The sequence below is a fragment of the Mercenaria mercenaria genome, chromosome 12, assembly GCF_021730395.1.
Source record: "Mercenaria mercenaria strain notata chromosome 12, MADL_Memer_1, whole genome shotgun sequence".
Classification (NCBI taxonomy): domain Eukaryota; kingdom Metazoa; phylum Mollusca; class Bivalvia; order Venerida; family Veneridae; genus Mercenaria; species Mercenaria mercenaria.
Genome location: NC_069372.1, coordinates 29,240,387 through 29,263,072, shown reverse-complemented (window position 1 = coordinate 29,263,072; position 22,686 = coordinate 29,240,387). Strand labels below are relative to the sequence as shown.

The 22,686-nt window shown below is 36.8% G+C and overlaps 1 protein-coding gene across 5 annotated transcripts in view; it reads left to right on the top strand.

Annotated features, from left to right (window-relative positions):
• LOC123534966 (mediator of RNA polymerase II transcription subunit 15-like) overlaps nucleotides 1-22,686 on the top strand; it is a 286,252-nt gene that overhangs the window by 170,661 nt on the left and 92,905 nt on the right. For all 5 annotated transcript variants that reach the window (XM_045317469.2, XM_045317467.2, XM_045317468.2 and 2 more), the window contains one exon: nucleotides 8,583-8,717. In XM_045317469.2, the coding sequence (XP_045173404.2) occupies nucleotides 8,583-8,717 (135 nt within the window). The remainder of the gene's footprint in view (nucleotides 1-8,582; nucleotides 8,718-22,686) is intronic.

Here is a 22,686-nt window from a genome sequence, read left to right as displayed (position 1 = left end):
GGCCTTTGATATTTTGTATGTAGCATTGCCTTATGGTCCCCTACCAAGATTGTTCAAATTATTACCTTGGAGTGAAAAGGGGCCCATCCCAGGGGTCCCAAGTTTTATAGGATTTTTTTTTTTAATCTTCTTTCTAAAAGTTCAAGGCCTAGGCCTTTGATACTTGGTATGTAGCATTGCCTAGTGGTTCTCTAACAAGAATGTTCAAATTATGCCCCAGGGGTGAAAAGAGGCCCTGCCCTGGGGGTCACTTGTTATATGAGTTATATCGGAAAAAATACATTAAAATTTTCTGATCATATTTCCTAGACTGTTTTAATTATAATTACCTGATGGCCCCAAGTAATTAGTGGTCATTGACTTTTACCTACTTTTTTAGGCCCCCGAAGGGAGGCATATTAGTTTTCAACTGTCCGTCCGTTCGTTAGTTCGTTCGTTTGTTCGTCACAACGTTAACTTTTTCCATGAAGGCACTTGACTCGCAAACCACTGCACCCAGGACCTTCAAACTTCACATGCTGATAGTACTTATTGAGTACACGACCCCTACTGACTTAGGGGTCACCATTTCAAAGGTCAAGGTCACCAGGTCAAAGATCAAGGCGCTGCGGGGGCATTTGTCACCATTAGTGACAGCTCTTGTTGTTTTTAGCTCACATGTCACAAAGTGACAGTGTGAGCTTTTGTGATCGCGCAGCGTCCGTCGTCCGTGCGTAAACTTTTGCTTGTGACCTCTCTAGAGGTCACATTTTTCATGGGATCTTTATGAAAGTTCGTCAGAATGTTCATCTTGATGATATCTAAGACAAGTTTAAAACTGGGTCACGTGCGTTCAAAAACTAGGTCAATAGGTCTAAAAATAGAAAAACCTTGTGACCTCTCTAGAGGCCATATATTTCACAAGATCTTCATGAAAATTGGTCAGAATATTCACCTTGATGATATCTAGGTCAGTTTCGAAACTGGGTCATGTGCCATCAAAAAACTAGGTCAGTAGGTCAAATAATAGAAAAACTTTGTGACCTCTCTAGAGGCCATATTTTTCATGGGATCTGTATGAAAGTTGGTCTGAATGTTCATCTTGATGATATCTAGGTCAAGTTTGAAACTGGGTCAGCTGCGGTCAAAAACCAGGTCATTAGATCTAGAAATAGAAAAATCTTTTGACCTCTCTAGAGGTCATACCTATGAATGGATCTTCATGAAAATTGGTCAGAATATTCACCTTGATGATATCTAGATCAAGTTCGAAACTGGGTCACGTGCCATCAATAACTAGGTCAGTAGGTCAAATAATGAAAAAACCTTGTGACCTCTCTGGAGGCCATATTTTTCATGGGATCTGTATGAAGGTTGGTCTGAATGTTCATCTTGATGAAATCTAGGTCAAGTTCGAAACTGGGTCAACTGTCGTTAAAAACTAGGTCAGTAGATCTAAAAATAGAAAAACCTTGTGACCTCTCTAGAGGCCATATTTTTCACAAGATCTTCATGAAAATTGGTCAGAATGTTCACCTTGATGATATCTAGGTCAAGTTCGAAACTGGGTCATGTGCCTTCAAAAACTAGGTCAGTAGGTCAAATAATAGAAAAATCTTGTGACCTCTCTAGAGGCCATATTTTTCATGGGATCTGTATGAAAGTTGGTCTGAATGTTCATCTTGATGATATCTAGATCTATTTCGAAACTGGGTCAGCTGCGATCAAAAACTAGGTCATTAGGTCTAAAAATAGAAAAACATTGTGACCTCTCTAGAGGCCAAACTTTTGAATGGATCTTCATGAAAATTGGTCAGAATGTTCACCTTGATGATATCTAGGACAAGTTTGAAACTGGGTCACATGCCATCAATAACTAGGTCAGTAGGTCAAATAATGAAAAAACCTTGTGACCTCTCTAGAAGCCATATTTTTCATGAGATCTGTATGAAAGTTGGTCTGAATGTTCATCTTGATGATTATCTAGGTCAGGTTCAAATCTGGGTCACATGAGCTCAAAAACTAGGTCACTATGTCAAATAATAGAAAAAAAAACGACATCATACTCAGTTCAAAACTGGGTCATGTTGGGACAGGTGAGCGATTCAGGACCATCATGGTCCTCTTGTTTAACATACAGCCTTGAAATTTTGATGACAAATACAGTTTTGCACACTGATCTTAAAGCTGACTTTCATTGACTATGAATATTACCTGCTGACCTACTTTCTTAATATTTTAGCATCAGTTTGACATTTGAAACATGTAGTTCATATTACTCAGGTGAGCAATCAAGGGTCATCATGACCCTCTTTTTGAAGTTACAGCATAGAAATTTGGAACACATGTAAATGTTTGATACAGATTTCAACATAAATCTTGAATAGTCTTAGTCGTAACCTACAGACCTACTTTCTTGCTTTCGAAGTTACAGCATGGAAATTTGGACCACATGTATAGTTTTTTATACAGATTTCAATACATGTACTCATCTTGAATAGTCTGAATCTTGACCTACTAACCTACAGTCTTGTTTCTGAAGGTACAGCGTAGAAATTTAGACCACTTGTATAACTTTTAATACAGATTTCAATACTCATCTTTAATTCTTAACCCTGACCTGCCCAACTACTTTCTTGTTTTTTAAGCTACAGCAAAGCGACCACTTGTTATATCTTTTAACAGATTTCAGTAGTTATCTTGAATAATCTTTACCATGACTACTCACCTAGTTTTTTAGCTCACCTGTCACAAAGTGACAAGGTGAGCTTGTGTGATCGCGCGGCGTCCGTTGTCTGTCCGTCCGTGCGTCCGTAAACTTTTGCTTGTGACCACTCTAGAGGTCACATTTTTTGTGGGATCTTTATGAAAGTTGGTCAGAATGTTCATCTTGATGATATCTAGGTCAAGTTCGAAACTGGGTCACATGCCATCAAAAACTAGGTCAGTAGGTCTAAAAATAGAAAAACCTTGTGACCTCTCTAGAGGTCATATATTTCACAAGATCTTCATGAAAATTGGTCAGAATGTTCACCTTGATGATATCTAGGTCAAGTTCGAAACTGGGTCACGTGCCTTCAACAACTAGGTCAGTAGGTCTAAAAATAGAAAAACCTTGTGACCTCTCTAGAGGCCATATATTTCACAAGATCTTCATGAAAATTGGTCAGAACATTCACCTTGATGATATCTAGGTCAAGTTTGAAACTGGGTCACGTGCCTTCAAAAACTAGGTCAGTAGGTCAAATAATAGAAAAACCTTGTGACCTCTCTAAAGGCCATTTTTTTCATGGGACGTGTATGAAAGTTGGTCTGAATGTTCATCTTGATGATATCTAGGTCAAGTTCGAAACTGGGTCACATGCGGTCGAAAACTAGGTCAGGTCTAAAAATAGAAAAACCTTGTGACCTCTGTAGAGGCCATATATATCATGAGATCTTCATGAAAATTGGTCAGAATGTTCTCCTTGATGATATCTAGGTCAGGTTCGAAAGTGGGTCACGTGCCATCAAAAACTAGGTCAGTAGGTCAAATAATAGAAAAACCATGTGACCTCTCTAAAGGCCATAGTTTCATGGGATCTGTATGAAAGTTGGTCTGAATTTTCATCTTGATGATATCTAGGTCAAGTTCGAAAGTGGGTCACGTGCCCTCAAAAACTAGGTCAGTAGGTCTAAAAATAGAAAAACCTTGTGACCTCTCTAGAGGCCATACTTGTGAATGGATCTCCATAAAAATTGATCAGAATGTTCATCTTGATGATATCTAGTTCAAGTTCAAAAGTGGGTCACGTGCCATCAAAAAGTAGGTCAGTAGGTCAAATAATGAAAAAACGTTGTGACCTCTCTAGAGGCCATATTTTTAATGGGATCTGTATAAAAGTTGGTCTGAATGTTTATCTTGATGATTTATAGGTCAAGTTTGAAACTGGGTCAACTGCGATCAAAAACTAGGTCAGTAGGTCTTGAAATAGAAAAACCTTGTGACCTCTCTAGAGGCCATACCCTTGAATGGATCTTCATGAAAATTGGTCAGAATCTTCACCTTGATGATATCTAGGTCAGGTTTGAAACTGGGTCACGTGCCTTAAAAAACTAGGTCAGTAGGTCAAATAATAAAAAAACCTTGTGACCTCTCTAGAGGCCATACTTTTCATGGGATCTGTATGAAAGTTGGTCTGAATGTTCATCTTGATGATACCTAGGTCAAGTTTGAAACTGGGTCAACTGCGTTCAAAAACTAGGTCAGTAGGTCTAAAATTAGAAAAATCTTTTGACCTCTCTAGAGGCCATATTTTTCAATGGATCTTCATGAAAATTGATCTGATTGTTCACCTTGATGATATCTAGGTCACTTTTGAAGCTGGGTCATGTGCGGTCGAAAACTAGGTCAGTAGGTCTAAAAATAGAAAAACCTTGTGACCTCTCTAGAGGCCATATATTTCATGAGATCTTCATGAAAATTGGTCAGAATGTTCACCTTGATGATATCTAGGTCAGGTTCGAAAGTGGGTCACGTGCAATCAAAAACTAGGTCAATAGGTCAAATAATAGAAAAACCATGTGACCTCTCTAAAGGCCATAGTTTCATGGGATCTGTATGAAAGTTGGTCTGAATTTTCTTCTTGATGATATCTAGGTCAAGTTTGAAAGTGGGTCACGTGCCCTCAAAAACTAGGTCGTAGGTCAAATAATAGAAAAACCTTGTGACCTCTCTAAAGGCCATATATTTCATGGGATCTGTATGAAAGTTGGTCTGAATGTTCATCTTGAAGATACCTAGGTCAAGTTCGAAACAGGGTCATGTGCGGTCAAAAACTAGGTCGGTAGGTCTAAAAATAGAAAAACCTTGTGACCTCTCTAGAGGCCATATTTGTGAATGGATCTCCATAAAAATTGGTCAGAATGTTCATCTTGATGATATCTAGGTCAAGTTCGAAAGTGGGTCACGTGCCATCAAAAAGTAGGTCAGTAGGTCAAATAATGAAAAAACGTTGTGACCTCTCTAGAGGCCATATTTTTCACGGGATCTGTATGAAAGTTGGTCTGAATGTTTATCTTGATGATTTATTGGTCAAGTTTGAAACTGGGTCAACTGCGATCAAAAACTAGGTCAGTAGGTCTTGAAATAGAAAAACCTTGTGACCTCTCTAGAAGTCATTACCCTTGAATGGATCTTCATGAAAATTGGTCAGAATCTTCACCTTGATGATATCTAGGTCACGTTTGAAACTGGGTCATGTGCCTTAAAAAACTAGGTCAGTAGGTCAAATAATAAAAAAACGTTGTGACCTCTTTAGAGGCAATACTTTTCATGGGATCTGTAATAAAGTTGGTCTGAATGTTCATCTTGATGATATCTAGGTCAAGTTTGAAACTGGGTCAACTGCGTTCAAAAACTAGGTCAGTAGGTCTAAAATTAGAAAAATATTTTGACCTCTCTAGAGGCCATATTTTTCAATGGATCTTCATGAAAATTGATCTGAATGTTCACCTTGATGATATCTATGTCAGTTTCGAAACTGGGTCTCGTGCGGTCAAAAACTAGGCCAGTAGGTATAAAAATAGAAAGACCTTGTGACCTCTCTAGAGGCCATATTTTTCATGAGATCTTCATGAAAATTAGTGAGAATGTTCACCTTGATGATATCTAGTTAAAATTCAAAACAGGGTCACGTACCTTTGAAAACTAGGTCAATAGGTCAAATAATAGAAAAACCTTGTGGCCTCTCTAGAGACCATATTTTTCAATGGATCTTCATGAAAATTGGTCAGAATTTTTATCTTGATAATATCTAGGTCAAGTTCAAAACTGGGTCACATGAGCGCAAAAACTAGGTCACTGTGTCAAATAATAGAAAAAAATGACGTCATACTCTAAGCTCGAAAGTAGGTCAGTAGGTCAAATAATGAAAAAATTTTGTGACCTCTCTAGAGGCCATATTTTTCATAGGATCTGTATGAAAGTTGGTCTGAATGTTTATCTTGATGATTTATAGGTCAAGTTTGAAACTGGGTCAACTGCGATCAAAAGCTAGGTCAGTAGGTCTTGAAATAGAAAAACCTTTTGACCTCTCTAGAGGTCATACCCTTGAATGGATCTTCATGAAAATTGGTCAGAATCTTCACCTTGATGATATCTAGGTCAAGTTTGAAACTGGGTCACGTGCCTTAAAAAACTAGGTCAGTAGGTCAAATGATAAATTAGTGAGAATGTTCACCTTGATGATATCTAGTTAAAATTCAAAACAGGGTCACGTACCTTTGAAAACTAGGTCAATAGGTCAAATAATAGAAAAACCTTGTGACCTCTCTAGAGACCATATTTTTCAATGGATCTTCATGAAAATTGGTCAGAATTTTTATCTTGATAATATCTAGGTCAAGTTCAAAACTGGGTCACATGAGCGCAAAAACTAGGTCACTGTGTCAAATAATAGAAAAAACGATGTCATACTCTAAACTGGGTCATGTGGGAAGAGGTGAGCGATTCAGGACCATCATGGTCCTCTTGTTTTGTTTTTGAAGCTTTACTAAAGAAATTTGTTCAAGCAAGCAGCTAAACTTAGATGAGCAATATAGGGCCATCATGGCTCTCTTGTTTCACATACTTACCTGCTTCATATGACATTAGGTCTATGACAAATCTTTTCTTCATTCTGGTTACTCTCCTCCTTCCACCCTCCCCAAATTCTTCTAATCTTCAATTAAGGTATGACCCACCTAATGATGAATATTTCAAATGTTAAAAACAATGTTACAGCAATATAATGAATCCAGTGAGAGACTTGTATGCAAAATTTAAACAACTTTTACCGTGGTGTTTTTTTTTGTTTTTTTTTTAATAAATTTTGTATAATTCATGATATTTCCTCAAGCTCAAGTAGAGACAAATTTCAGAGTGTTGGCAACTGTTCAAAACTTTTGCAGAGAATTTGTTATACCATCAATTTTGATAAAAGAAACTTCAAACTATTGGTAAACAATTATAAAACACAAAATGAAGCTGTGAATATTATTTTTAGCTCATTTGATTTTTGGGGAAAAAAAGATGAGTTATTGTCATCACTTGATCGGAGTCAGATTTCTTGGTTAAGTTTTATGTTTAGGTCAGCTTTTCTCCTAAACTATCAAAGCTATTTTTAAAACTTGCAACACTTGTTCACCATCATTAGCTGACTCTGTACAGCAAGAAACATAATTCCATCCTGCTTTTTGCAAGAATTATGGCCCCTTTTGGACTCAGAAAATCAGATTTCTTGGTTAAGTTTTATGTTTAGGTCAACTTTTCTCCTAAACTATTGCAGCTATTGCTTTGAAGCTTGCAACACTTGTTCACCATCAAAAGCTGACTCTGTACAGCAAGAAACATAACTCATCCTGCTTTTTGCAAGAATTATGGCCCCTTTTGGACTCAGAAAATCAGATTTCTTGGTTAAGTTTTGTGATTAGGTCAGCTTTTCTCCTAAACTATCAAAGCTATTGCTTTAAAACTTGCAACACTTGTTCACCATCAAAAGCTGACTTTGTACAGCAAGAAACATAAGTCCATTCTGATTTTTGCAAGAATTATGGCCGCTTTTGGACTAAGAAAATATCAAATATCTTGGTTAAGTTTTGCGTTTAGGTCAACTTTTCTCCTTTACGGTCAAAGCTATTGCTTTAAAACTTGAAGCAGTTGTTCGCCATTAAAAGCTGACACTGCACAGCAAGTTCCGTAACTTTGTATTGATTTTAGCATGAATTATGGGCCCTTATGGACTTAGAAAGTCATGGGTAGGTCAATATTTCTATTATACAGAGACAAAAAAATCAGATAAGTGTCTGCACCCGCAAGGCGGTGCTCTTGTTTCCTAGCGTGCCTCAAGTAAAAGGTTTTAATGAGACAAAATTCTAACTCTATCGTCGAGTCCTGTGGGACTGTTTTAAATTTTGCTCACTTAATTCAAAAATAACCTTGGGGCAGAAGTAAAACCTACCTACATTTCTTCCACAATATGTTATCTAAAGGCAAAATAGAGAACTTTTACCGCATGTAACTCAGTACTTTTAAAGATGTCTAACTCTGCCCACTTCTGTTTCAGAGGAACAGCAAGAAATCACTTATCAAATGAAAATTTTTCACTTTTGTACAATAAATCAATAATAAGTCTTGAAAAAAGTAAAAACTTACTAGAAAAAAAAGAAAAATAAAGAAAAAAATTTTGATCCCAGTGAGACTTGAACCTTTGACCCCTGAAAAAATTAAGTCAAAGTAGGTTTATTGTATAAACTGAATACTCTTCTAAAGGAGGTACACTACTACACGGGTCATACCTTAAATTTATCTTGTCAATTTAGAAATGGTTTCCTGTGATATATGTCCTATTTCACTATCTAGCCTGTAAGTAATTGAGTAGGCTTTTCTCCCTAGATGGGTTAGATACTTGGCTTTGTTTGAGCATGGCATCAGGTTCTTGCAATAAAATTATCTGTAAGAATATTGTTCTGCTAGTGATTCAAATTTTAGTTATCTCATTAGAACTGTACTAGAACTGTTACTTAATGAACTTTTCACGCAGATGGAAGCCAGGTTCTATGGATAGTTTTATTTTTCTGTGTAGGTAATCCTGGCTCAGTGGGAACAGAACAGAGCCCAGCTAGTCTAGCTGCAGAGGAGCAAGCTTATCTCGAGAAACTGAAGTCTCTCTATAAATACATTGAGCCACTGAGAAGAATGATTAAGAAAACTGAGGATGGTAGGATTTTTTCTCCTTTAGCTCTACTAAACACACTGGATATTTGGCTACCTACTCGTGTGATTTATATACATGTAGGTGTACTGGATATTCACACCTAAAACAGGTATTTATTCCATATTTTACTGAAGATTTGAAAAGTTTTAGTATTGAATGTGTAAGATCATACATTAACTATATCAGTGTCAAATTTCTATCTCATATGATATGAATAATTGTGAAAAAAATACGTTTTTTTTTTTGTCGCGAAAATGAAGATATTTTAGTGTGTTAGTCATTGCTTTCATTTCACAAAAACTGGAAGCACAGTAAAATTAGAGTGTGTTTTTCGAAGACATTATGTAGAAAAAGGGATAACTGACGATGTACCATGATACCATCCTCGTTTTTAGCTCACCTGAGCACGAAGTGCTCAAAGGTGAGCTTTTGTGACCGCCCTGTGTCTGTCGTCCTTCCGATGTCAACAATTTGACTGTTAACACTCTAGAGGTCACAATTTTGGCGTAATCTTAATGAAACTTGGTCAGAATGTTACCCTCAATAAAATCTTGGACGAGTTCGATATTGGGTCATCTGGGGTCAAAAACTAGGTCACCAGGTGAAATCAAAGGAAAAGCTTGTTAACACTCTAGAGGTCACAATTTTTGCCCAATCTTAATGAAACTTGGTCAGAATGTTATTCTTAATAAAATCTTGGACGAGTTCGATATTGGGTCATCTGGGGTCAAAAACTAGGTCAGCAGGTCAAATCAAAGGAAAAGCTTGTTAACACTCTAGAGGTCACAATTTTAGCCCAATCTAAATGAAACTTGGTCAGAATGTTACCCTCAATAAAATCTTGGACGAGTTCAATATTGGGTCATCTAGGGTCAAAAACTAGGTCACCAGGTGAAATCAAAGGAAAAGCTTGTTAACTCACTAGAGGTCAAAATTTTGGCCCAGTCTTAATGAAACTTGGTCAGAATGTTATTCTCAGTAGGGTCTTAGACGAGTTCGATATTGGGTCATCTAGGGTCAAAAACTAGGTCACCAGGTCAAATCAAAGGAAAAGCTTGTTAACACTCTAGAGGTCACAATTTTAGCCCAGTCTTAATGAAACTTGGTCAGAATGTTATTCTCAATAAAATCTTGGACGAGTTTGATATTGTGTCATCTGGGATCAAAAACTAGGTCACCAGGTCAAATCAAAGGAAAAGCTTGTTAACACTGTAGAGGCCACATTTATGACTGTATCTTCATGAATCTTGGTCAGAATGTTAATCTTGATGGTCTCAAGGTCCAGTTTGAATCTGGGTCATGTTGGGTCAAAAACTAGGTCACCAGGTCAAATTAAAGGAAAGCTAGTTAAACCTGTAGAGGCCACATTTATGACCATATCTTAGTGAAACTTGGTCAGAATGTTAATCTTGATGATCTGTAAGTCAAGTTTTAATCTTGGTCAGGTTAAGTCAAAAACTAGGTTACTAGGTCAAATATAAGGAAAAGCTTGTTAACACTCTAGAGGCCACATTTATAACTTTATCTTCATGAAACTTAGTCAGAATGTTAATCTTGAGGTCAAGTTTGAATCTGGGTCATGTGGGGTCAAAAACTAGGTCACCGGGTCAAATCAGAGGAATAGCTAATTAACACTTTAGAGACCACATTTATGACCATATCTTTATGAAACTTGGTCAGATTGTTAATCTTGATGATCTTTAGGTCAATAAGTCAGGTGAGCAATACAGGGCCTTCATGGCCCTCTTGTTTCTGCCAGTTGAGTGGATACCATCCTCGTTATTGAAATGAACATTACATTGACGCAGACCCCTTTTCTAGAATTTAGCGATAATATGCAATGACCAACCAAGATAAAGATAAAACTTGGGTCTTCTATACCCTTCAGCTACTTCAAGCAGCCTACCCGAAGAAAACTTCTTCTTGCATAATTTCTTCAAATTTGCTACCAAGATTCATCCACAGAGACCCATTCTTGTGTGTACTTACCAATTGAATTGCGACTTCAGAAGCAGCAAAGTCTGTCAGTACATGTTGTCTTGTCTTGTGTAAAATATTCACCCATCACGAAGAAGATATGATTTCGACTGTTCCGCTTATATTTCATTGCAGCATTGCAGCGGTGTCTACAGATAGAAGTGTTGCCTATAGACATTGTGATGTTCCCTTATTGGAGTTGTAAATTTGCCTTGCCTTTTGTTAATGTCTCCTTCTCGAAATAACCCCTAAAACTGACTTCAGTTTTATAGTGTTTAAAATCGATTCAGGGTTCTCAAAAGGCTACAGCGTATAGATCTAACAGGCATTGGAAATTCTAATGAGTATCCTGATGAATGTAACTGATCAGTGTGAGACTGAATTGGATTTACAAAGCCAGTGGTTTGTTCCTGAACCAGGCCCATAGAAAGCATTTTGGGATTGAGGGACACAACCTATGTTTTCATAATTATTGGGGGACACAGCCAAAATTTTCGTAAAATATCAGGGTTAAATTAAGAAAATATGTCTAGTTTGGCCAAGATATGGGGACACGTCTCCCTTGCCCCGCCACAGTTCCTACGCCTCTATGAACCGAAGAGACCCAGGACTGTATGCCCTGCAGAAATTGAAATTGATAAAAGTCCTGGATCCACCCTATGCTTGTGCGGGGAGTTTTATAAAATTAATGTTCATTGACATAACTAGGACAGTATTTATGTGCAAACGGGTAGGTATCTTTGTTTATTTTCATCCATCATCAGAGGTATCATTAAAAATGGCAACAAGGTGCATATAATTGAAATTTTATCAACGAAAATAAATTGCAGGCATAGGATCCATACATTATGTAGTTGAGTATGTATAGTTCTACTAGGGAGAGTGGCAAATTCAGCTATCAGAACTTTGAACAAAGAAAGATACGTCTCAAAACGTCAAAATACATGAATTTCGATACATTTCTTCAAATTCTGTAGTCATATCAATATTATAGATGACTGATATTTTCACCAGTACAAATTAATGCATTGCTTTGGACGAATCTGTCTATAAAATGTTCAACATCTATAAATATGTGTCATACGTTGGCATTGTTTTTATTTACCCTAAACAGCCTACATGTATATAAATCACACTAGGACGGTATTTCTCACACAAGTAGGTAGCCAGATACCCAGTGTGCTAAAATAAAAGGGTTTTAATCAAGGAGTCCATGTTTCATCTACATTTGAGGAATTAAACAATGTACAGTTGAAATGCTAGTTGTTTTATTAGTCCCATACTGGTTGGAAACCAGTTTCGGGGACTGTAGGAATGCACTTTTCCATCCGTCTGTAATTTCTTGTCCGGTCCATAGCTCTGTCATTGATGAAGGGATTTTAATATTACTTGGCACAAATGTTCCCCATGATGAGACGACGTGTCCTGCGAAACCTGGACCCCTGGCTTAAAGGTCAAGGTCACAATTGGAGGTCAAAGGTCAACAGGGCTATTTTCCTGTCCGGTATTTAACTCTGCCATCCATGAAGGGATTTTAATATTGCTTGGCACAAATGTATCTCATAATAAGATGATGTGTCATGCACAACTTTCAGATCCCTAGTTCAAAGGTCAAGGTCACACTTGGCAGTCAGATGTTAACATGGCATGAACAGGGTCTGTTTCATGTCTGGTCCATAACTCTGTCAATCATTAAGGGGTTTTAATATTACTTGGCACAAATGTTCCCCCATGATGAGACGACATGTCATGCACAAAACCTGGACCCCTAGCTGAAAGGTCAATGTCACAGTTGGGAGGTCAAATGTCAACAGAGGTTTTTTCCTGTCCAGTCCATAATTCTGCCAAGAATGAATTTTAATATTACTTGGCACAAATGTACCTCATAACAAGTCGATGTGTCATGCACAACTTTCAGACCCCTAGCTTAAAGGTCAAGGTTACACTTGGTGTTTGGTCCAGAACTGTCATTCATCAAGGGATTTTAATATTACTTGGCACTAATGTTTCTTATATGAGACGATGGTCATGCGCAAAATCCGGACCCCTATTTCAGAGGTATTACTTGGCACTAATGTTTCTTAGATGAGACGATGTGTTATGCGCAAAATCCAGACCGATAGTTCAGAGGTCAAGGTGACAATTGGAGGTCAGGAGAGTTTTTTCTGTCTGTTCTATAATTCTGCCATCCATGAAGGGATTTTAATATTACTTGGCACAAATGTACCACATTATAAGACGATGTGTCATGCACAACTTTCAGACTCCTAGCTCAAAGGTCAAGGTCACATTTTGTAGTCATATGTTAACATGGCATGAACAGGGTCTGTTTCGTGTCTGGTCTATAACTGTCATCCAACAAGGGATTACAATATTACTTGGCATAAATGTTCCTCGTGATGAGACTACGTGTCATGCGCAAAACCCAGAACTCTAGCTTAAAGGTCAAGTTCACACTTGGAGATCAAAGGTCAGTAGGATTTTTTTTCCTGTCCGGTCTATAACTTTGTCATGCAAAGCAGGATTTAAATATCAGTTGGCACAAATATTCCCCTGGATGAGACAATGTGTCATGCATGAAACCAGGGCCCTTAGCTTAAAGATCAAGGTCAGACTTGGGAAAGGTCAGATACAAGAATAACTTTGTCCAGAGCATTTCTTCTTCATGCATGGAGGAATTTTGATATAACTTGGCATAAATATTCACCACATTTTCATGCGCAAGAACCAGGTCCCTAATTCTAAGGTCAAGGTCACACTTAGAGGTCAAAGGTCAAATTCAAGAATGGCTTTGTCAGCAACATTTCTTCTTCATGCATGGATAGATTTTGATGTGACTTGGCACAAATGCTCACCACCACCAGGCACCTTTGTTTTTAGAATTACTTCCTTACCCGTGCAGAAATATTTTCCTGGTCTCGGGAAATCCCAGGATTATCCTGGGATATCCTGAGATTCTTTTAGCAGGCTGTATAAAAGTCCTGAAGACAGGACTTTAACACTGAAAGACGGGACTTTTGATAGAAAAATTGTCCTGTGCACAAGAAAAAGACGGGACTTTTTCTAAAAGATACAGAATGAAAGATGGTAATTAATATGAAACATGATCTTGTAATGGTCTAATAAGTTAATTACATCCTGGTGTTGAAGACCCATGTTTTGGGAGAAACTGTATCATTAAGCTCTTGTACTGTGGTGCTGTTGGTGTAACAGGAATATATTCTATATTTGTGGTAAGTTAGCAGACTATTTCTGTATAAACTTTTAGAAATAATACTAAATATATTCCTTCATTTAATGATTTTACAAAACAATACCGGTAAGTTATTTAGAAAAGTATTTTTCTTTAAAGTCAGTCAGAGCATTAAAAAGTGAAATGTGTTACTGTTTAGATTATCTCGACATGTTTGATCAAAGACAGTTTCACTCTTAAAAGTGAACAGATCATAGTATGATAACAGCTTTTTGCTCATATGAAGCTCATAATTTGATGTTTCTAGACTACGAAAGTAGTATTTACACCTAGTTTTTAGCTCACCTGTACTCAAAAGTGAGCTTTTATGATCTCCCTGTGTCCATTGTCCGTCAGTCGTCCGTCGTCAACAGTTTGACTGTTAACACTCTAGAGGTCACAATTTTGGCTCAGTCGTAATGAAACTTGGTCAGAATGTTACCCTTAATAAAATCTTGGACAAGTTCGATATTGGGTCATCTTGGGTCAAAAACTAGGTCACCAAGTCAAATCAAAGGAAAAGCTTGTTAACATTCTAGAGGTCACAATTTTGGCCCAATCTTAATGAAACTTGGTGAGAATGATTTTGGGGTCACTCCGTCAAAGGTCAAGGTCACAGGGGCCTGAACATTGAAAACCATTTCCGATCAATAACTAGAGAACCACTTGATCCAGAATGTTGAAACTCAATAGGATGATTGGTCATGAAGAGTAGTTGACCCTTATTGATTTTGGGGTCACTCCGTCAAAGGTCAAGGTCACAGGGGCCTGAACATTGAAAACCATTTCCATTCAATAACTAGAGAACCACTTGACCCAGAATGTTGAAACTTCATAGGATGATTTGTCATGAAGAGTAGATGACCCCTATTGTTTTTGGGGTCACTCCGTCAAAGGTGAAGGTCACAGGGGCATGAACATTGAAAACCATTTCCAATCAATAACTAGAGAACCACTTGACCCAGAATGTTGAAACTTCATAGGATGATTGGTCATGTAGAGTAGATGACCCGTATTGTTTTTTGGGTCACTCCGTTAAAAGTCAAGGTCACAGGGGCCTGAACATGGAAAACCGTTTCCGATCAATAACTAGAGAACCTCTTGACCCAGAATGTTAAAACTTTATAGGATAATTGGACATGCAGAGTAAATGACCCTAATTAATTTTGGGGTCACTCTATTAAAGGTCAAGGTCACAGGGGCCTGAACATGGAAAACAATTTCCAGTCAGTAACTTGAGAACCACTCAACCCAGAATGTTGAAACTTCATAGGATGATTGGTCATGCAGAGTAGATGACCCCTATCGATTTTGGGGTCACTCTGTTAAAGGTCAAGGTCACACAGGCCTGAACATTGATAACCATTTCCAATCAATAACTTGAGAACCTCTTGACCCAGATTGTTGAAACTTAATAGGATAGTTGGACATGCAGAGTAGATGACCCATACTGATTTTGGGGTCACTCAATCAAAGGTCAAGGTCACAGGTGCCAGGTCATGTGAAATCATTTCCGGAAAATAACTTGAGAACCACTTCAACTAGAATGTTGAAACTTAATAGGATGATTGGACATGCAGAGTAGATGACCCCTATTTATTTTGGGGTCACTTGATCAAAGGTCAAGGATACAGGAGCCTGTACAGTGGCTTGAGAACCACTAGGCCAAGAGTGTTGAAACTTAGCGGGATGACTGGACATGCCAAGTAGATGATCCCCATTGCAGCCAACCATAAGTGTCTCTTTGACTTTCGCTCCTGACCCCTATTGACTTCTTGCCTATACCACTTTGCATTGGGGGAGACATGCGCTTTTTTGCAAAAGCATCTTCTAGTTATTGCCCTTTCACCTGGCATTTCACTAAGAAAACAAATATCAAGAAAAGTGAGAAAATGCAGAAGAGAGCTTTACGTTTTATTTTTGATGACCTCCAAAGTACAAATGAAGAAATATTGTTAAAATCAGGACTGTTGCACTAGAAATTTTTAAAATAGTTCTTTAAGCAAGGTCCTTTGTAGTTACAAGACCTGGTACATGTCAGAAAACCTGAAATAAGTTTTAGATATAGCAATACAGCTGTTTTACCATGTTTTAATATTATAAAATATGGCAAAAACTCTTTTCGTAATTCTGCTGCTAAAATGTGGAACTCCCTGCCAGACAATTTTAGGAAATGTACTTTTACGGTCAATGTCAGTCCCTAATCTCCAGCAGGGAGGGGCCATCTGGCGGAGATGGCTGAGTCTTCCCGATTGATCATCATTATGTAGGTATTAATTATAATACGAATATTTGTACTGCTTTACAACTGTTGTCTATGTAAAATTTAACTGCTGATTTGGATTTGGACTATAGAAAACATTAAACTTTTCCATATTTTTTGTTGCAATTTTGATACAATCTGACTTTCAGTTTAATTCAGGTACCGATAACAGTACCAATACTTTCTGGAAACTATATATTCCGGTACTTTCTGAAGTGAATACTATGTACCAAATACCAGTACCTAACCCTAAATACCAGATTATATCCTTGGTGTACCAATTACCGATGTATTAATGATTGATATTCAACAATAGATGACATTCAATTCATATGCTTACTAAAATTTAACTAATTTTCAAGAAAAATATATTCTTTTCATTAAAAGTTAATTTTATTCACCTGGGAACAGAGTTATTGGAAATAATGGGTCATATTTTGACAGACCACAGTCGCCATCTTGGATGTTTACAGTTACCTATTACCGGTGGAATTGTGGGACATTATGCTACTGCATTAAACTTCCATCCAGATACACAAAGATAACAAGTAAACAAAGCTGAAAGTTCTGGCTACTGGATTATTTTATTAGCTCACCTGTCACATAGTGACAAGGTGAGCTTTTGTGATCACCCGTCGTCCGTTTTCTGTGCGTCTGTCCGTCAACAATACCTTGTCTGCACAATAGCAGCTTTATTTATGATTTGATTTTAACCAAACTTGCACACAACTTGTATCACCATAAGATCTTGATTGCTTTTTTGAACTGGCTAGATTCCTTAATGGGTTCCAGAGTAATGGCCCCTGAAAGGGCCAGAATGAGCTATTTTGACCTTGTCTGCACTAAAGCAACTTCATTTATGATATTATTTTAACCAAACTTGCACACAACTTGTATCACCATAAGATCTTGGTTCCATTCTTGAATTGGCGAGATTCCTTTATGGGTTCCAGAGTTATGGCCCCTGATACTGCCAGAATGAGCTATTTTGACCTTGTCTGCACAATAGCAGCTTCATTTATGATTTGAATTTAATCAAACTTGCACAAAACTTGTGTCACCATAAGATCTCGTTTCCTTACTTGAACCGGCCAGATCCCATAATGGGTTCCAGAGTTATGGCCCCTGAAAGGGCCAAAATTAGCTATTTTGACCTTGTCTGCACAATAGCAGCTTTATTTATGATTTGATTTTAACCAAACTTGCACACAACTTGTATCACCATAAGATCTTGATTGCTTTTTTGAACTGGTGAGATTCCATAATGGGTTCCAGAGTTATGGCCCCTGAAAGGGCCAGAATGAGCTATTTTGACCTTGTCTGCACTATAGCAACTTCATTTATGATTTTATTTTAACCAAACTTGCATACAACTTGTATCACCATAAGATCTTGATTCCTTTCTTGAACTGGCGAGATTCCTTTATGGGTTCCAGAGTTATGGCCCCTGATACTGCCAGAATTAGCTATTTTGACCTTGTCTGCACAATAGCAGCTTCATTTATGATTTGATTTTAACCAAACTTGCACACAACTTGTATCACCACAAGATCTTGCTTCCTTTCTTGAACTGGCGAGATTCCTTCATGGGTTCCAGAGTTATGGCCCCTTAAAGGTCCAAAATTGGCTATTTTGGCTTTTGCATTCATATAGAGACTTCATTTATGGTTCTAATTTGATACAAACTTCCAAAATATCTTCAACAACAATAAATCTTGGATTCCATGACAAATCAGATCCAGCCGTAGGTTCCAGAGTTATTTTATATCGGATGACCTCCCCTGATTGTAATCAAAATGGATTTATATCAGTAAGTACTTAAGGACTTATTTGAAATTTCATTATTGTTATTAGTTGGACTGAGACAATCAGGGTAAATAACTATGGACTGATTTTATGTCAAATTACCTCCCTTTATTTCAAATTAAACTGGGTATATCTCCATAACTAATGAAGATACTGATCTGAAATTTCATTTATGTCAACAGATTTATTTGACAAATCCTTCTTTTGTTCACTTACAATATTATTTTTTTTTTTAATTACTTCCCTTTTACGTTACTATAAATAGCTTATTTTTAGTAACTTTTTTATTATTGGCCATAGGGAAAAACCAAGACCACTTTTCTGTGGTACAACATGGATGGTATCTCCAATTTTTAGGTGTATTTTGACATATCTATACCTTGTAAGAATTTTTTTTTCTTTTTGGTTAAATTTCTTCCCTTTGTTGTTACTGTCCTTTCGACTTAGATATTTTTTCAGAGGACCTTCTTGTCCTCAAGTGCAATGATAACAGGTGAGCGATACAGGGCCATCATGGCCCTCTTGTTTGCTGTGGGAAAGAAACATATATATAAAATATATATATAAAATAAAAGAAAAATATAGCAAACAAAATTAATTAAATAAATTAATAATATCACAAACAGCAATTTGTTACATTTTTTGTCAAAAATCGCAGATAAACCAGACTTATCACATTCAGTGGTGGCACAAGAACTCATCATGCCTCCTTAAAAACTTCACACCACAGCAGTATAATTTCAGGTGTGTCCAATGACCACACTTATCACACTGTCCATTGTAACTGTAATGAAATAAACAAAAAAAAACTTACCACATGTGCACACAATATTGAATATAATTTGATATCTGTTTTTAACAATAAAAAGTCGGAAGTTTAGTCCAGTAGTATTGTTCATCAAAAAGGACCCAAAAAGCACATGTGCGAGGCAGTGCTGGATGACGTCTTTTACAGGAAGGGACTCCTGTCAAATTTTTTTCTGGGGAATTATTCTTTATTCATTGAGTGATATTTAAGTTTATCAATAAAATGAATTAAAACAACATATTTCCCATCAATTCATATAAAATAAGTAAGTAACTTACCCATAGGAAGGCCTATATTTCACGGAAGATTCACTTTGACGAATGTCGTGTAACTTTGTAAACAAAGAATTCCGGAAGTGTTCTTCAGGAACTAAATATTTGGGATTTTCGGATTGCACCGGTAATAAGTAAGGTGGGGATACCACTATTTAAAGCAAATTTTATGAATGTATCTTTTACCCATATTTTATGCATATTTCAAAATTGTGATTTATTTTTTCCTTGAAGTGGGGAAACTATTGTCTTATGTGAACTGAGACTAAATCAGCTTAAGATTTTTCAGTTCTCGACTTGGGACTTGAAATCAACATGAATACCTATAGTTGATTAATCTTAAAAAAAAAATAAAAGATAAAATTTAATTCCAACACTGAAATTTTTTTTTTGATAAACATATTTCCATCCCAGCCCTTTAAAAAAATTCAGAGGTGCGCTGAAAGGAAAAAACAGACAACAAAAAGTAATTCAGTCAAAAACACTATTCATTGGGATCCCACCGGGAAATCGACTCGCCAATCCCGGTTGGTTATCAATGGGATCCCACCAGGATTAATTTCCATCCCACTGAAATGATAACATCCCACCAGGATTAAGTCATCCCAACAGGATCCCAGTTCGATTTTCTATGGGGTAAGAAATGACAGTTGTCAGTAAATTGTGAAAATCAGGGGCAGTGACTCTTTATAAGATATGGGAAGAGTTATTATAGCATTGTTTTACAATTCTTTGAGTGATAAAATATTTTTGGAATCAATCTGTTTATTTTCAGTTAATGAGAACTCATTCTTGAAAATTTGGTGATGGCCTAACTATAGTAAAGGAACCAGCATGCGAGCCATCTGGTCTAATTACGTAATGGCGGACAAGTTTTTGAACACTAATTTTTCACTTGGCATGGCAGGAGAGGTCTAAATTAAAGCAAGTTTCTGTTTAAATTTCATTCTGGATGTATTTCTGACATTTTGGTAGGGAAAATGGCAGAGCAGGTTGAATTTGGTGCGGTGAAGCTCAATTTTAGTATGAGTAGTACTTTCACTGGTCACAGCAGCATGATTTTAATGTGATTTTGCAGTAAGCAAATGTGACAAGAGAAATCTCTCTTAGAAGATACATGACCCCTACTTATCACTTCATTTTATATAAGTTTTATCATAACTCTTTAAAATGAGGTAAGGATTTGTTCTCTGAAATGGGTCTAGCTATGTTTGGTAGCTCTTTAAAAATGTCAGTTTTATATGAAATGTATAGGGAAAACTACTTACTTGTTTGTGACCTGATTCCACCAGGTCTTCTTTGACAACTAAGAAATACCGTAGATACCCATGTATAATGCGCAGTTTTTTTACCCCCGGGACCACCCCCGAATCGTGGGTGCGCATAATACACAGGTATAGACAATTTTCCAACTTCAAAACAAGTTTGTTACCGATGTTCGCCATTTTGGTAAAGGGAAACTACTCCCCGCGCTTACTGTCTCCGCTAAAATCTAAGATTGCCGTTACGTTCCGTAAAAAATCGAATTGTTTATTTTTCTTTCAAACAAAATTAATTTCGTATAAATTTAAAAGTATTTTGACGAAAGAAATGTTTACAAATCACAAAAATTATGATACTAATTAAAGATCGAGAATTATCTTTAACCGAGATCAAACTGTGAACAACATAATTGACACGAGGTGAAACGTTAATTGCCGGTAATTACTGGCTTTATGATCGTGACAAAAAGACTATCACACCTTTTGTTATCAGTTTGAATTGAGAAGCTCATGTCATTTTGAAAGATACCATTCCGAAATATTGAATCAGCTGCTATTTATTTGTTCAAAATAGTGAATTAAAAAAGGTAAAACAACAAACATAACAATAATTTACTGGTTTTATTTTCGAGAAAACAAAAATCGATAGTACCGTGAGACCGATGCTGCTCTCCGCCGCGGAGATAAAGTTTATTACCGGTGTCGATGTAAACTCTACTTTCGTTTTCCATCCGCCTCAAAATTGACCAAAATTTTTTTTTTTTTTTTTTTTTTTCCCAGGATTTTGGACTAAGATCGGGGGTGCGCATTATACATGGGTATCTACGGTAGATTTTATGAAAATTCATATTTTTAGCTGTCAAATGAAATAAAAAGTTTGCTTGAGCTCAAAAAAGTAAATAAAGTGTCCTATCTCTTGGACTAATATTAATATGCCATACATGTAATTACTGTTCTGCTGATATGTTAGGACTATTCGGATCGATTGTTTACTGGTTGCTTGTAGGCAGATGGTATTAAGAGAATCCTAAATGTATTGTTAACTCTGGGGCTAATCATCCCCAAAACAAGTATGGTGACCTGTGCTTTTATTTATGTTATATAAATTTCTTAACTGTAAAAAGAATTGATCTTACATCCTTTAACAACTTAATGGCATGAACCACTTGATGGATCTTCAAGCTTGATCTATAGAATCATTATAATGTCCTCTCTTAATTTTATTCCAATGGGTATTTTTGGCCCCTTTTAGGGGCTGCAATAACTATATTAAATAGAAATATCTTTAAACATTTTCTTCTCATGAACCACTTCATAGATCTTCTTCAAACTTGGTCTGGAACATCTCGGGATTCAGCTCAGATGGGGTTTGTCACATCATTGTATTGGTTTGGCTTAGACCCTTTTTAGCTCACGGTTATGTCAACAATTTTTTGTGAACACGATAGAGACCACATTTTGTAATCAATTTTCCTTTTGAAAACTGGCCAGATCCCATCATGGGTTCCAGAGTTACGAAAATTATGAAAATAAAAATTTACTATTTTTGGCTTGTGAACACGATAGAGGCCACATTTTGCAACCAATTTTAATCAAACTTGCACACAACTTGTATTGGCATAATATCTTTGTTCTTTTTAGATCCCATCATGAGTTATGGTCCCTTAAAGGGCCAAAATTTGCTATTTTGGTTTTTGCACCCATATTATAGTGACTTCTTTATGGTTTGATTTGATACAAACTTGCAAAATATCTTCAACAACAATAAATCTTGAATTCCATGATGAATCTGTCAGATCCAATCATATGTTCCGGAGTTACAGCCCCTGTTAATTTTTACCTTGCGAACACGATAGAAGTGACATTTTATATTTGATTTTAACCACACTTACAGACAACTTAAGTCACAATAAGGTCTTGGTTCCTTTCAAAAACCAGCTAGATTCCGTCATGGGTTCTAGAGTTACTGCCCCTGAAAGGGGCATAGTTTTCTATTTTGGCCCTTTCAGCCATATAGAGGTTTCATTTATGCTTTGATTTGATACAAACTTGCACAGAATGATTATCTTGATCTCTAGGCCGGGATCGAAACTTGGTCATGTTGGGTCAAAAACTAGGTCATCAGGTCAAATCAAAGGAAAAGCTTGTTAACAAGCTAAAGGCCACATTTATGAACCTATCTTCATGCAACTTGGTCAGAATGTTTCATCTTGATAATTTCTAGGCCAGTTTCGAAACCGGGTCGTATGGGGTCAAAAACTAGGTCACCCGGTCAAATCAAAGGAAAAGCTTGTTAACACTCTTGAGACCACATTTATGACCCTAACTTGGTCAGAATGTATATCTTGATGA